This window comes from Nanorana parkeri, unplaced genomic scaffold (genome assembly GCF_000935625.1).
Source record: "Nanorana parkeri isolate BGI_ZX_2015 unplaced genomic scaffold, ASM93562v1 scaffold1991, whole genome shotgun sequence".
Classification (NCBI taxonomy): Eukaryota; Metazoa; Chordata; class Amphibia; order Anura; family Dicroglossidae; genus Nanorana; species Nanorana parkeri.
Genome location: NW_017308259.1, coordinates 86,324 through 102,422, shown reverse-complemented (window position 1 = coordinate 102,422; position 16,099 = coordinate 86,324). Strand labels below are relative to the sequence as shown.

The window sequence follows — 16,099 nt, the reverse complement described above, 5'->3', positions numbered from 1 at the left end:
CTAGTCTAACAGCCCAAGTATCAAAGTCTGCCCTTAGAGCAGTCAACAAATTACATGCCACTCCACTTGATCCCATATCAGAGCCAGGCCAGTCTGGTGCAGTCACAATGACAGGTGCAGATACAGATGGCAATGTATCAATTCCCAGCAATAACCCTGGGTCCAAGGACATGTTTGACACATTAGATGTATTAGTAGCACTAAACACTTAATGCTGGAGAGGGAAATGGTCCCTTTGGTCTGTATTTAGGTGGTCTTGCAGAGGAACTGTTAGATGGTAGATGAAGTCTTGATGTTCCTGAAGTCAATTCTGCTGCATTCTTAACTTTAGAAACAAACACAGAAGATGAACCCACCCACACCACACATCACGTTCATTGATGACAGCATAGAAAAAGTCCTGGCTCTCCCATACAGATTAACTGCTTTTGAACACTGCAGCCAGTCTGTGTAAAAAGTAAATAGAGGTAATAACAAAGATGCTAAATAAGAAGCAGAATAGCCTCAGTCTTTTCTTCCCCAGTCTTCTGACAGTGGCCATGTTTACTAAGGGCAGATTACTGGCTCTCCTTTTGCTTCCTGGATTCCTGGCACATGTGACCAAGCACATCATCTCGGGGGAGGGAAATGCCTTTCCCTGCGATCTCATGAGATTTCCCAGCAATGGTCTGCTGATGACAAGGCAATCCCAGTGTGCATTGCTTTGGCAAACTGAAGTCATTTTGCCCTTTCAAAGCATGAAGTGAATACTTTGCAAGTGTAAGTATTTCAAAATCAAGTCCACTTTAAGTGTACAAATCAAGGGGAGTATGCTTACCTGTAAGGCAAAGTGCACCAGAACACTATTTTTTCAAACAGAATGTCTCCCACCAACATGAGGACCCCGTTAACCTAGGGGAGCTACTGTGAAAAACCAGCCCAATGGCCGGTCAGTCATATGCTCAAAGGCCTTAATTCAAGGAGTGAGAGGCAAGGGGTCTCTGAAAAAGGACTGCTTAAGCCGTGATTTGACCCTTGATGGTACTTGAGGCCAAACTCTGATCCAGACTAGACTGGAGAAAAGTTAAGATTCGTCCCACTCAGTACTTCCTGGGGTGGAATTTCCTTGCCTCGCACCAAGTGAAGTAAGTTTTCAAAGTGCAATGGTAGACACTGCGAGAAGTTGATTTCCTAGCTTTTAGGAACATAGGGATGACTAAATCGGAAAAGTCTCTGTCCCCCAGGACCTGGGCTTTAACAGCCTAGTCACTGAAACCAGCAACTAAAAAGTATGATGGCAGACCAGCCCCTGTGACAGAAGATGTAGACAATCCAGCAGCACCCATGGAGAGTCTACAGGGGGCTTCATTATGTCTGAATACCACGTCCTCCCAGGCCTGTTCGGTGCACTAAGGATCACCGGAATTGCCCTTCATCTCGATACTGTGGAATAGGTGAGGAAAGAGTTTTAAAGTTTAAAAGGTATAGATCAGCAGTAAATGATCCCAGAGTTACCAAAGCATCCACTGTAGAGGCTCCAGAATCCCTAGCAACAAATCTCTCCACTTTGTTGCTGAACCTGGAAGCCAGGAGATCTACATCTGCTGTCCCCCACCTGCGACAATGAGCTCGAAACACCTCTGGGTGAAGAGACAATTCACTGGATTCCAGACAGTGACAAGTGAGAAAGCTTAGAAACCTCATACAAAAGTGAATGTTTTGGTGGTTCCTGGTCCATATGGTGCAAAAGCAGAAACGGAGAGACAAGAGGGGGTTTGGGAGAAGGAAAACCCTGGACAGGGCATTATCGAAGATTACGGCCAAATATACCATGTAATCAGATTCAATGACTATTCCTGGATATTTAGGATCCATCCAAATCTCTGCAGGGTCTACACTGTCTATTGGACAACGGTTGACAGAGCCTGAGGCCCCTTCAGCAGGAAATTATCCCGAGATCTCACAATGAGGAAACCTGGAGAGTGAACCAGAGAGAAAACAAGAGCTAGCACCTTGGTGAAGATGCAAGGTGCATTGGACAGACCAAAAGGAAGGGCAAATTGATGTGTGCCCACAGCAAAATGCAGGTAGCATTGATGTTCCAGAAAGATAGGGATGTGCAAAAATCCATAATGTTACAGAAGCCACAAAGTCTCCTGAGAAAATGGAAGCAAATGACTGCCTAGTGGATTCCATCCAGAATGTTTAAACTTGAAGGAATCTTTTTAGAACCTTTAGATCCAATATGGGGCGAAAGTCTCCTTTTTGCCTTGGCGAACAGGTTTAAAAAGAAACCCTGAAACCGTTCGTCTCCTGGGACAATAGCTATGATTACTTAAGAGAAGGTCCACCTGCCTTTGCATAGATGTTGGCAAGTTTAACAACATGAAGCCGGGGGTGAGGCCAAAATTCTAGTTTGCAGCCGCTGGATACTACGTTCTGGACCCAAGCGTCTGAAATGTTCAGACCGGTGTCTGGTCCTTGGCCTGCAAGAGAGAACAAAGCCTTGGGCTTTTTTTTCTTTTTTTAGGAACCCCTCTTTGATAGGATATTGCTGAGCAAAACACCTGAAGGGGGGGGGGGGGATCTTTTCACGATGAGGGGAGTCACTGTACAATGTAGACTGTAAAAGGGAGGGCACAAAGAAGGTTATAGCAGGCTGAGACATTTCTAGAGATGACCATTTGCAAGGCCAGTGAAGGCTGCTCTATATAATGGCACATGTGCATGGCGTACCTAAGGACAGAAACAGCATTCTTAAATATAGAAGTTATATTAGCGGACTGAACTTTCTCATGTATTGAATACTCTTAACTAGATGAGGTATCATCTTCATTCGAGAAGAATGAGGATGGAGTTCAGTGACTGCAGAAGCAGCTAGAGAAAGAGCAGGGATGGACTCTGTGGGAGAGCATGACAAGACCTGCCTGCAGTCCATACAATTTGAGGCCTCTAATAAGGCTCAAAGTTTCCCTATATTCCAGAGCCCCTCCTTACAGGCAATTTACTTAGTGTAAGCAAGCAGGGCCCACTGGCCCCATGATCTGCCATAGAGAGTGAGGCATGTCCTCCTAGGCGTACTCACGACCATATACTGCAGAGCAGGAAGGGTTAAGCATTCTGTGGCCAATTACTGTAAACATAAAACGATTGTTGTGAAGATGATGAAACCAGGAGCATGGATATCAGGTGTGTGCCAAGATGGAGCATAAGTGCAGTGCATCCATCCAGGAAGGAGGCAATGTAGGCACAGTGAGGCACCTGGGCCAAGAGCCTGGCAAATCAAAAATGACACCAAATTTAAAAAACGGATTGCTGTATGCGTCACAGCTGGTGCTCCATTTGTTAACCTCATGGGGACTGGAGTGCAGAACACCCAGGCTCCCAGATAGGGAAAAGCCCTAGCCAGCTGTCTTTGCCCTCCCAGTGGGCATAGTCCCTAAGGAGTCTTCAGGTATAAGGTTCCACCAGCAGGTGTACCAAGGCCCTGGACCTGTAGAGCACCCTTTGGCTAACATCACATTGCACCATGTGACTAGATGAGTGCCTAACACTGAATTCAGTGTTCAAAGTGCAATATTACAGGCCAGCCTCACATCTTCTTTCTAGTGGGATCTGTATACGATCCCCCCAGGATAAAGCTGAGAACTAGCCGATTCGGAAAGTACAAAAATTAGCCAAAATGGCTCTGCAGCAGCTAAAGAATATTGCTAATAGAAAACATCTTGAGACAAGAACAAAAGAGAAAAAAGAAAGTGATTTGCTTCTCTTATGGCAGTGAGAAAACGCCCATTCTCCTAAGGACACAAGCAAAAACTGAGGCTTGCTGGAAGCAGTTACACAGGGCTGTTCTTACAGCTTTGTTTGTCAGTGCAATCTGCTGAAGGCAGGAATTCCAGAATATCATCCTTTGTCCTGTAATGTATGAATAAGAAAATTATGTTGTGGCATGGTTGACTTGCACAGCGGCCATGCGCATAAAACTGGCATCAGCTGAAGGCATGGCGTCCATATAATAAAACTTTCTAAAAGTGGGAACTGAGGACCATGTAGCAGCCTTGTATACCTGGGGGACAGAGGCTTGGTGCCAAAAGCCATCTAACGCTCTGATACCGGGAAAGGCGAAAAGCAACAGGGGGCCGTGTCCCTTAATAGAATTTGCCTGTGATATAACCTGGTGGATGCAACATGCGTTATAGAAAAGGTTTTGACCTGGATTTGGATAATAGGTGCTGCACCCCTGGGAATAGTTAGCAAAAAATAGGAAGGAAGGTGGGGTTTTGGAAGCACCAAAATGACAACTGCAAACAATTGTATAAAAAATATATTTTTAATAATAATATTATTTAAAAAAAGGCTCATAGCAATTTCATAAAGGTAATAGTAACCAAATGAGTAGATAAATCCCTCTATGCTCATTCCCTTCACAGTATAGGTATTAATAAAGAGGACATGATTCAGATTTAAATTGGCAATTAATCAATGGACATGATCGAGGTAAGTTGATCCGGTATCACAAATTCATGATGCTAACATATATAAATAGGTCTAGAATCAATGCTAGGAGGGTTTGGAGGTGAAGCAGACTTAATCTCCACTAACACAGCCCTTCATGCATAGTATAGCCATTAGAGAAAACCATGATACATATATAGAAAAACAATATTGAACATGATCTGAGTTCAACACATACAACAATGATGCGTGATCTGGTTTGAAACAAGTCAAAACCTCATATCATATTAGACATAGCATAGGTAGTAATCATGTAAGTGAAAAAATATACTGTTGCAAGGGTTGGATGTGGAAGAGCAGTTTCTCAACGTTTTTCGCGCTGTAACGGCGCTTCTTCAGGACGAGGAAGTTATCTACATCATTCAAAAAAGGGGGTATACATATATATCATAATCTACAATACAAAATCTTAGCTCAGTATGTAATACATAGTTTGGGTGAACATGTCACCTACCATTAAAACCAATTGATGTGTGTGCGTTCCTGTAGCCCGATCCAGGCGTAGCACCTGAATCACACCCACCGGAGCAGACAAGGAGAGGGAGGTCACCACCATAAACCCCACTAAAAGCAGCAGGGAGGTGAGAGATATGTGGTATCAAAATAGCCCTGAAAAAATATAGATGAGGGGCAAAGTCAGAGCCTCACAATAGCATCAAGGCCGGATGTATATGGGACTATCACATTAGTGATCATAACGTCCCATAGAAGGTCCATAGTTTAAGGGGTGTACATGACCATTAGATGATTGCAGTCTATTACTCAGTGGTTTACCCGTCAGTGACCGAAGAGTGTAATTCCACCTCTCATCTCCAAGCCCTCAGCGTACTGCGCGGCCACCCCAGGCTGCACACTGACATTGGAGGCTCACGCGGGCGCTATAACGGCATCCACCGTCATGACGTCATCATGTGACCGAGACGACGCCATGGTGTCACCACGTGACTAAGACGGAACCGCCCCAATAGGCAAATGCGAGGACGTACCAACCGGGCTGCTCCCACATAGGCTGCACAAGCTCCCAATAGCCTTACAGAACTGGCCAGTCGGATGATTGATGACTATCTAAGACCACATGTGATTGCTTTACCCTTTACTATTACCTTTTTAAAATTGCTATGAGCCTTTTTTTAAATAATATTATTAAAAATAAAAATATATTTTGTATACTATTTTTGTTTGGAGTTGTCATTCTGGTGCTTCCAAAACCCCACCTTCCTTCCTATTTTCTGCTAACGGATGCAACATGCAATGGTGCTACTCAATGCTGGAGAATCCTATGGAATAACAAAGAGCAAGTCCATCTTAAAGAAGGGAGCAGTGGACAAGAAGATCCTGACGTCATCACGATCTCCAAGGAATGAAGAGCAATCTCCTTAGAATCAGAAAAAGATTAAAAAAATGGGGTAGTGCAATGTTCTCTTTAGGATGGAAAGACAACACTACCTTTAGAAGAAAAGAAGAATGAGGTTTTGAGTCCACCATGTCATTGTGAAGAATGAGAAAAGGCAGCTTACAGGATAGAACCACCAGCTAAAACATCCTCCAAGCTTAATTTTAGTCCAATGGCCACTTTCTGTAACAAATAAAAGGACAGATAAAAACTGATTAAGGTCCTATTAAGCCATATGGAGTTTGACCATGGGACAATGTTAACAACACCCTGTATAAATGTGTGGACCAATGAATTAGATGCCTAAGGGTGTTCGTACAAAATGGCAAGGTCTGAGAACAAACCCTTGATGACAATCAGCGCTAAGGCCTTAATCTATATCTGACTGTAGAAAACTAAAAACCCGAGCTACTGAAAAGGCCCTAAAAGCTTGAAATTGCTTTGTAAAACACGTCTAGTATTGTACAGTCTAACATTTGTTGCATGTTTACAAGTTTGCTTTCAAATAATATATGTGGATAAACACAACTGCTACATAGTCTTATGCTTCTAACTGTTTATACTAAGCTAGTATGTGGTTTTTTGTTTTGTCACTCTTGTTTCTACATAGAAAATGTGCAAGGCTCTTGCATAAATATTGCTAAATTTTCTGACAGTGGGAAATTCGAGCAATTCTATTTGTTTAGTATTTTCTTTTAAATATATTTATTTTTTGCATATTAGATATTAATATACACCAATCAGCCAAAACATTTTGACCACTGAGAGGTGAAGTAAATAACATTGATTATACCATTACAATGGTAACTGAAAGTGGGTGGGATATATTAGCCTTTGACAAGGGCCATCAGACTACACACAGCACCATTCGCTCCCCACGTGCATCAATGAGCTTTGGCTGCCCATGACCCTGTTGCCGGTTTACCGATTTTCCTTCTTTAGTAGGTCCTGACCACTGCATCCCACAGAAGCTGCAGTTTTGGAGTTTCACAAGAAGGCTAGACGACTGGGTCGGAGCAACTCCAAAACTGCAGCTTCTGTGGGATGCAGTGGTCAGGACCTACCTGGCGAAGGTAGTGTGATGCTTTGGCCAATATTCTGTTGGGAAACCTTGGGCCCTGCAATTTCTGTACATGTTTCTTTGGCACGTACCACCCACCTAAACATTGCTGCTGACCAAACACACCCCTTCATGGAAACGGTATTCCCTGATGGCAGTGACCTATTTCAGCAGGATAAGCGCCTTGCCACAATGCAAAAATGGCTCAAGAATGGTTTGAGGAACACAACGAGTTTGAGGTGTTGACTTGGACTCCAAATTCTCTGAAACTCAATCCAATCAAACATCTGTGGGATGTGCTCAAAAAAGTCCAATGCATGGAGACCCGACCTCACAACTTACAGGACTTAAAGTATCCACTACTGATGGCTTGGTGCCAGATACCACAGCATACCTTCAGAGGTCTAGTGGAGTCCATGCCTCGACGGGTCAGGGCGCCAAAAGGGGGACCTACTCAATATTAGGCAAGTGGTCATAATGTTATGGCTGATCGGTGTATATGCATTATAGTATTGCATATATTTTTTCACCCATTTGTTTGGACGTGCATTGAGGTGGAACAGTAAGTTTTTTTTTGTATTTAAGGCTGACTCCATTTTGTGTTCGAATCTGACATACAGACTTAATGTTACATTAGCGAAGAGGAGGAAATCATTTTCTTTGTCTCATGGTATATAGGTCGTGAGAAGCTTCATTTTTCTAGAGTTACCAGGCCTCAGGAGGCCTCTTATCAGGAGGGCCATATTTCCTAATGTGATAAATAGAGTTAGAAACTAGACAGGACGTCTTCTCCAGAAAGACCACTGTATAAGGCATAGTTCCTTAAAGTGTAGTTTTCAGTCTGACCAATATCCTTGCAAAAACAGGTACCAAATGGGAGTGACTTTGTGATTTTGGACCGTTAACTAAATAACTAAATATTATTGGATGATTCGTATTTCGGTGCCTACCCAGTGTGGGATTGCAGTGGCATGTGTCTCAATTATGCTAATTTTGCTTTGCTTTAAAAACTCATGTAACCTATTGTGACATTGCAGAATGTTATCTCGACATACTGCCCAATACGTATTGATTAAACTTTGCTTATGACAGCGACACGAATCTCTGTTCCTGGTAATCGCAAGGTCTGGTATACCTGCCAGGACACCATTCAATATATGTTTACATCACAGTGAAAGAGAAGATCAGTCCCATCTTGGTAGCATTTCCCTCTGCAGAACTCTTGTATGGAACTGAGTGATTGAAAACACCCTGAGGTCCAGTGCAGACCTCCACGTCCCAGGATCACGCAGTCCTGCACAATGCAGGCAGCGATTGCCGCACGGCCCTATTGATTTTAATGGGGTGACATCCGTGCAGCAATCGCAGAAAAAAGGTACATGTACCTTTTCTTTTTGCGATACATGACGCGCGGCTGTTTTAGCTGGGGTGCCATTAGAAAATTATGGCATCCACAGCCCGATCACCTTGGCGGAATCGTGTATGATTGCTGTGCGGTGAGGTGTCGCCTTGGTGTGCACCGGCCCTGAAGGATTAGACCATTAGCCCCAGAGCTTACATGCATAATCGAAGTGATAAATGGATTTTCTTCAAAGAAGTGTAATATATTGTCTCAACAGTCTCAGTTTTGGAAATAGATGATCAGTACCCTGTGATCCAGAATCAGGTCCAGATACTCCTGGTATTGAAAAAAACCCAAAGAGGATTTATGGTAGATTAAAATATATTTGAATTTTCATAAAGATGCCACCACAATCTGTAAGCTGAGCATGGATATGACAGAACCCATCCAAAAGCTCCTGAGACAGACAAAAGTTTTGAGAGCCTTGAGGTCAAGGCATCACTGCCTCGGACAACCAGGTGAAAAAAACGTCTAAAGCACTGAGCCAATTTGCGAAAATTAGAGCTTAGCACAGTTCCCCAATTTGTTTTGTCTACTGGCTCCATTAAGGATACAGAATTAGTAACTAGGATAATCATCATTGTTAAGGTGAGATAAAGGCAGGTCCTGTGGTGCTGGCACAATTTCTCTGAGAAGAGGTAGAAAACTGTCCATTAGGGATGTGGTTAGGATGGAGCCTAATAGAAGGGATACTCATACGGCCACTAGACAGCACTGATGAGAAGGATAAACAGACAGGCCTCCTGCTAAGGGAATACCGGATGCACAGTACAAAAGGGAAATACAGAAGCGTGGTCAGACAGTTCCAAAAGTCAGGGTTGGCAGCTTAGGTTCATAAACTGTTAATAGGCAAAGGTCAGGCACGCGCACACTGCCCGTTCTGCATTGCCGTCATCGGAAGCCCACCCCTCAGCGGGGCGGGCTTTCGATGATCGCAAGTACGATCTGCCCATCCAAGGTGGGCAGATCGTACGGGCTTTCAAGAAGCATATGACCATCGCAAGACAAAAGTCTTGCGATGGTTGTAAGGTGTATGGGCACCTTAAGGAGCATGCTAGAAAACCAGCCGAAAATCTTACGATTTTCAGCTGGTTTGTGGCATGCTCGGGAGACAAATGCCGATGAGCTTGCACGCACACTTCCCAATCGGCATTGCGGTCATCGGAAGCACGCCCCTCAGGGAGGTGGGCTTTGGATGATCGCAAGTACGATCTGCCTGTCCAAGATGGGCAGATCGTAAATATTTTAAAGTACTTTACAGCCATCGCAAGACTACGGTCTTGCGATGGTTGTAAAGTGTATGGCCACCTTAACACTAGAGGGTGTCGGTATGCAGCAGTCTGAGCTGGTGAATAGGAAGCTAGCCTTGGAAGCCTGCAGATGGAGAGCAGAGTGCTGAATGTTAGAAACAGGTACAGGTGAGAAATCAGCAGGGCAATAATTTGCAGTGTGTAGGAGTAGAGCTGTCTGCACAGCACTGAAGACAGAGACTTGGACTGCCCAAGAGGGTAACTGCAAAGTGTCAGAGAAACTAGCCTAAGCTGCACCTGAACAATTCAGCAAGGAATATGAGGTGAGCATTGAAGCAGGTAGCTCAGATGAGGTTTTACAAGTGTCATATGTTGCTCAGCCAGACCATTTTAAAACTTCAGGGAGCAGAGGATGCATGAAAAGTGTAAAACACGCTGTGGAGGTCTGCTAGTCTAAGCATAGCAAACCACCTTTTCTGGTGCTGGACATGCTACCAAAATCATGAACGCAGTCTGCAAATAATTAGAAGGTTGTGCTCTTTAATCACTTTGGGCACAGGAATTATGCCCTAAAATTTCAACAAAATTCCTAGGGTATGGATGTGGGTATGGAGTGGAAGGGGTTATACAAGGTTTTTCCTGCAGCTTTGATTGATTTGCCAGAGTCCAATCACCTGGCGGTATCTGCATAGCCAAGTGGTTTCAAGATTAACTCCCTTTGTCTTGTTAAATATGATCTAGAAACTTTAATTTAAACTAAAATCAGTAGATTGTACAATCAGATTGTAATGTGTGGCCAATTCTTTCATTCTAATCCAACCAATAAATGGTAGCATAATGCACTACTGATGAAAACTAAACTCCAAGATCGTATGAAATTGATGAAACGTTTTTATAAAGTTATCCTGTCGGCCATTTCAAATGTTTAAAATGAAAATACTTGCTCAAAAGATGCCACCAGGAAATACCTGCTACTATTCTGCTTAGTTACACTCCACTATTGTGCTCTGTTTGACATTCTAATGTTAGTTTCACTGAGAAGTAGGGATAGTCATAGCCCCTACTACCTGCTTTGCCCCTGTCCAATAAAGGTGCCCTAAATGGTAAGTGTATTAATCCCACTAAACAATTTTAAAAAAATAGGATTTTGGTACTCAACGTAAAATCCCTTTTCTCTGCGTTCATTGAAGGGCACACCGAGATTTGAATCTCTCACAGTTGGGTTATAGCTCCACCTTAAAGAGTAAGACACTAGGCAAAAATACAAAACACAGCCTAGGGGCGGGCCCCTGCTGGTGGCCAATGGGCCCCGTGTTGGGACACAACCCCCCCCCCCCCATTCACAACAGCCAGAGGCAGCTCAGTTAGTCACAAATGCAATATAAAGCAATGCATAGAGCAACAGATGACCACAGGCAAAACAAACAGAACGGTGGGTGCTGTGTCCTTCAATGAATGCAGAGAAAGGGATTTTACAGCGAGTACAAAAATACTATTTTCTTTTCTGTTCATTGAAGGACACTGAGATTTGAATCTCTCACGGTTGGGACGTCCAAAAGCAGTGTCTACTAAAGGGTGTGAAAAACCCCAATCGACCCAGGCAACAACAAAACATGCTGCCGTGTGTAGTAGTCCCTGATAACATATACAAAGGCCTACGCCAAACAAAGAAGCCAACCCCTGAGGGGACAACAGCCTTCTGGAACAGTTCTACAAGCACTTAGCCCTAGTAAAAGTATATGGTCACAAAAAACCTGTGAACAAATTAGTAATTTTCCTGATCTGATCAAAAGGCAGTTTGAAAAAAAACTGAGGAATCAAAGCAGATCCCATAAGTCATGAGGAAACATATTGGGGAAGCCACAGAACATCCCATACCATGGAGACAAAGACCGGAAGGCCAACGGTCTCTGACAACTGCTTAATGCGTACACCAACTTTTGGAAGGTGCTAATAGGATACACTATAGAAAGAAAAATCTGGGGAGAGAATCCCCAGGGTCTCACCAAAGAGCAAGCCTTCCACCAACGATGGTATTCCAGCCAGGAAAAAAAGGCTACAGGTCAGAACCCCCATGAGATCAAAGCTTCCACTTCGACAAGCTGCCACTGTCCCTCAGGAGCCAGGCTGTAGGCTCTGACTGTAAGCTCCAATAACATGCCATGCAGAAAATTCAAAACATGCCATGCAGCAGATCCAGAAAAGTCCACAAAGCATCTGCCAAGAATCCAACCAGGATGGATAACACATCTACCTAGGACAACCCAAAGCAGTGGGTAACACTGAACAGCTTTCCCACTCATACCTGCATAGTAGATGAGCTGGCAGGGATAAAGAGGTGAAGAAAAGGCAATATAAATCCCATGGAGCCACATGAGCATTCTCCATTGCTAACAGAGGATTCCTGATCTGGAAACGAACCCGTCCAGTTGACTCCAGAGATTAGAAATTCTACATCTGGTGTCCTGCACCGGAAACTCAAATCTTAGAACACCTTAGAGAGTGTGGAAATCAACCCCATGGATCCAGGCGCTGCTGGCTAAAGTACACAAACTGCCAATATGCCACACCTGGGATACAAATGGTGAACAGGGATGGAAAGTGCAGTTCGGTGGCACTCGCGCTCCTTGCTGTCCTGCAGTCTTATGGACACGAGCCGAAAGAGAAGCCTCCTCATCTTCCGGTCTCTGCCTCAGTTATGTGATAAATACTCAAGCTACCCTTGGATCCAGGACAGGGGTGTCACAGCCACAAAGCTAAGAATCTGCATGCTCTCTATGGCTGAGCTGGGGAGAAGGATCTAGATCAGTGGTGGCGAACCTATGGCACGCAAGGCCCTTTCTGCTGGCACGCGAGCCCACGTTCAGGCCCCAAAACATTAAGGCTGCCGACATGTCGAAGGGCGGAGAAATCGGCAGGCGAGCGAGTAGGAGGAGAAGGGGGACGGAGCGGCAGGGGATGGAGACAGAGGGAGAAGTGGGCGGAGATGGAGGATGGGAGGAGACGGGGGACTGAGCGGCATGAGACAGGGCCGGAGACAGAGGTAGATTTAGGCGGAAATGAAAGAGGACGTGAGGAGACGGAGCGGCATGAGACAGGGGGAGATGGAAGAGGCCTGTGAAGACCGAGGAGGCAAAGGCAGAGACTGCGATGGAGGAGGCGTCGCCAAGGGGCCAGTCTGCTCTGCCGCCTGCAAAGCCCACCACAGATCCTGCATAGCCCCTCTGAGATCTGGCAGACTTCAGGGTCTCATGGGGGCTTTGCAGGATCTGTGTGGGCTCTGCAGCCCCATGGTGGGCAGAGCCCATTACAAATCCTGCACAGCCCCCCTGAGACCCTGCAGACTGCAGGGCTTCCACTGGCCTGTGCAGGATCTGTGGTGGGCTCTGCCACTAAAGACCCCGCAGAGCTCACCACAAATCCTGCTAAGCCCCCCTGAGACCACAGCTTTCCTGCTAATAGCGGAACATGTCAGAAGTTGGATACAGTGTTTGCACTGTATCCAGCGACTGACAGGCCACGCAAAAAGTATTAAACAGGAAGGGGTGGGGTAAATTTAGTGGGGGTGGGGGCGCCCGTGTTTTGCCTTGCCTAGGGCAGCCCCAAACCAGAATACACCACTGCGTTCAGGGACCACCAATTGAAATAGATCCGACTGACCCAGATCGCCTTGGTATGCGATCCGGGCCAGTCACAATTAGGCAGCGGCAGCCAATAAACAGGTAGGTTAGACGGCTGCTTCCTCCTCGCTAGGACCCCGGGAGGCCCCCGCAAGCGGCCGTCTAATCTGCCTGTTTAGAGGTCACCACCGCTGCCTGATTGTGACCGGCCCGACTACAGAGGCGATCCGGGACGTTCGGGTCCCCCGTGAGAGCAGTACAAGGCCGTAAGGCAGTGATGTTGAACGTTTCTTAAACCCGAGCGCCCAAACTGCAATGCTAAACTTATTTTCAGCGCTGGCACTTTGAGATAAATAAATTGATTTTGCGTCGCAGTTTGGGCACTCGGGTTCAAAAAGGTTCGCCATCACTGATCTAGATTATCTAGCCTGTCACCCAGCTCAACTGTTGATTGAAGGTCCTATAGCCTGAAAATAAAAATACCAGGGCTCAAAATTTCACGTCCTGAGCTACTAGCCATGCCTTAAGAGTTACCAGTTGCCCCACCTAATCCCTACCCTTCCCTAGCACTAACTCCCCCCTAAACACACCAGCACTGTAATGCACGTTACAGAGGTCAGTGCTGTAACGCACATTACAAAGTTCAGTACTGTAAGTAACGCACATTACAGAGCTCAGTATTGTAACGCACATTACAGAGGTCAGTAGTGCACATTACAGAGGTCAGCTCTGTAACGCACGTTACAGAAGTCAGCGCTGTAACACACGTTGCAGAGATCAGCGCTGTAACGCACATTACAGAGGTCAGTAGTGCACATTAGAGGTCCGCACTGCAACGCACTTTGCAGAGGTCAGCGATGCAACGCACGTTGCATAGGTCAGCGCTGCAATGCACGTTGCAGAGGTCAGCGCTGCAACACGCGTTGCAGAGGTCAGCAGTATAAGGAAGAAAAGGGACTTACAGTTCATTTAGGTGGTATTCAGGTGCCCTCTTCTTTCTCCTGGTGGTGGTGCAGGTGCCTGAAAGAGCCGAAGGAGCCGAAGACAGCCGAATCTGATTCTCCTCCTCCTCGGCCGCGGCAGAGCGAGCCAGGAGGAGTGAACACAAAGCCAGCGATCGCCGCTCGGAAGCGGCGGCAGTGTTCGATTGCACGTCCTGCCGGCGGCGCTCCCCCTCCATGGCATTCCACTCGACCCCACGCAATTTTCACTCGCAAATTGCGAGGGGGCGAGTGGAAATTTTTAGGCCTGAAAATACCCTGCAAAAAGAAAGGGAACCAAGATTCCCAGCAGGGAGCTTAGGTCCTTATTCTTTGACACTAGGCGAAAAACTGGGCTGCCTCCCTAGGCTGTGCTTTTTTCTTCTGCCTAGTGTCCTACTCCTGAAGTTGGAGCTCTAACCAATCTCAGCTGTGTCCTTTAATGAATGGAAGAGAAAAAGGGATTTTTCACCGTTATAGAAGATGGTAGAAAGCCATTTAATAAAGCTGACAAAATAAAATACCATATATACTAATGTATCTAAACTAAAAATGATACAAATCTCACTGTAAGACCAACAAACAATAAAATATATTTACCTATTAGATCACTAATTTTGTCTGTAATGGTGCGTGAAGCCCTGATAAATGCATTGTCACTTTCATCATATTTCATCTTCATTTCAAAGAACCCTGTATAAGAAAAAAGTCATTATCAGTTTCTTTCAGTTGTGAATGCAGTTACCACAATCAGCAAACCACTTAAATGAGCTCACTTTTAAAAGCAAAATTGTAGCACCATGAAGCCTTGAAATTTGCTACAACTCTAAATGCCAAAAAGTTGGGATGCTGTGTAAAATCTACATAAAAACAGAGTGCAATGATTTGCAAATCTCATAAACCCATATTTTATTAACAGAAATTAGAAAACATATCAAATGTTTAAACTGAGAGAATGTACCATTTTAACCTCCCTGGCGGTCTGATTATTTAATCCTTTGTTAAATTTTTTTCTTCTATTTCTTTTTGTTTTTACTTTGAAAATTCCCGCCGGTTCTGCCCCCTTGTTAAGCGGCCGCTCGCAAGGGACAGAACCCGGACGACAGATGCCAGCATCGGCCGGAGGACACAGGGCGGCTCGAAGGACAAGGTAAGTAACGATATGCTGTAATCCCTTGTGGCTCAGGGTTACCGCTTATGGTACTGAAAATTAACCCCGAGCCACACTCGGGATTACCGCCAAGGAGGTTAAGAAAAAAAATAAGGTATTTTGGAAATTGATGGCAACATCATGTCTCAAAAAAGTTGTGACAGGGCCATTACCACAGTGTAGCATTCCCTCTTCTTTTAACAACACACTGTAAACATCTGGGAACTGAGGCCAGTTGCTGGAGTTTTGGGAAAGGAACGTTGTCCCATTCTTGATGGGACAACATTCATACATAGTGATTTTTAGAAATATTCCTGAGCCGTTGCAGTGATGTCCATCACAGAATTATGACTGTCTTTAATGCAGTGCCATCTGAGGGCCCGTAGATCACGGCCATCCAATATTGCGTTTTGGCCTTGTACCTTGTACATAGAGATTTCTCCAGATTCTCTGAATCTTAAATAGAAAATTGGCCAGATCCATCAAAACCAAGTTATAAGAAGATACCCAATTGGGAACCATGGACTGTAGCAGAGCAGTCAGTGAAGAAGATTAGACCGGATAGGGCTGAAAGTAGATTTGATAGAAATATGCGGGTTTCAGACAAAAATGTTTATGCTTGTGTATCTATAGGTAGTTTCCATTGTTTATCCACCCTTTTCTTCCCCTCTCTCTTTTCTTCTATTCTCCCGGTCTCACTCCCCCTGGTTTAGGCCCCTTCCCTCTCACCCTTTACCCTTCCCTGGAGGG

General features: G+C 45.0%; 1 protein-coding gene across 1 annotated transcript in view; it reads right to left on the bottom strand.

Annotated features, from left to right (window-relative positions):
- LOC108800320 (mitochondrial import inner membrane translocase subunit TIM44-like) overlaps positions 1 to 16,099 on the bottom strand; it is a 207,288-nt gene that overhangs the window by 115,416 nt on the left and 75,773 nt on the right. Inside the window, exon 5 of the mRNA XM_018572296.1 lies at positions 14,800 to 14,892. Coding sequence (XP_018427798.1) covers positions 14,800 to 14,892 — 93 coding nt within the window. The remainder of the gene's footprint in view (positions 1 to 14,799; positions 14,893 to 16,099) is intronic.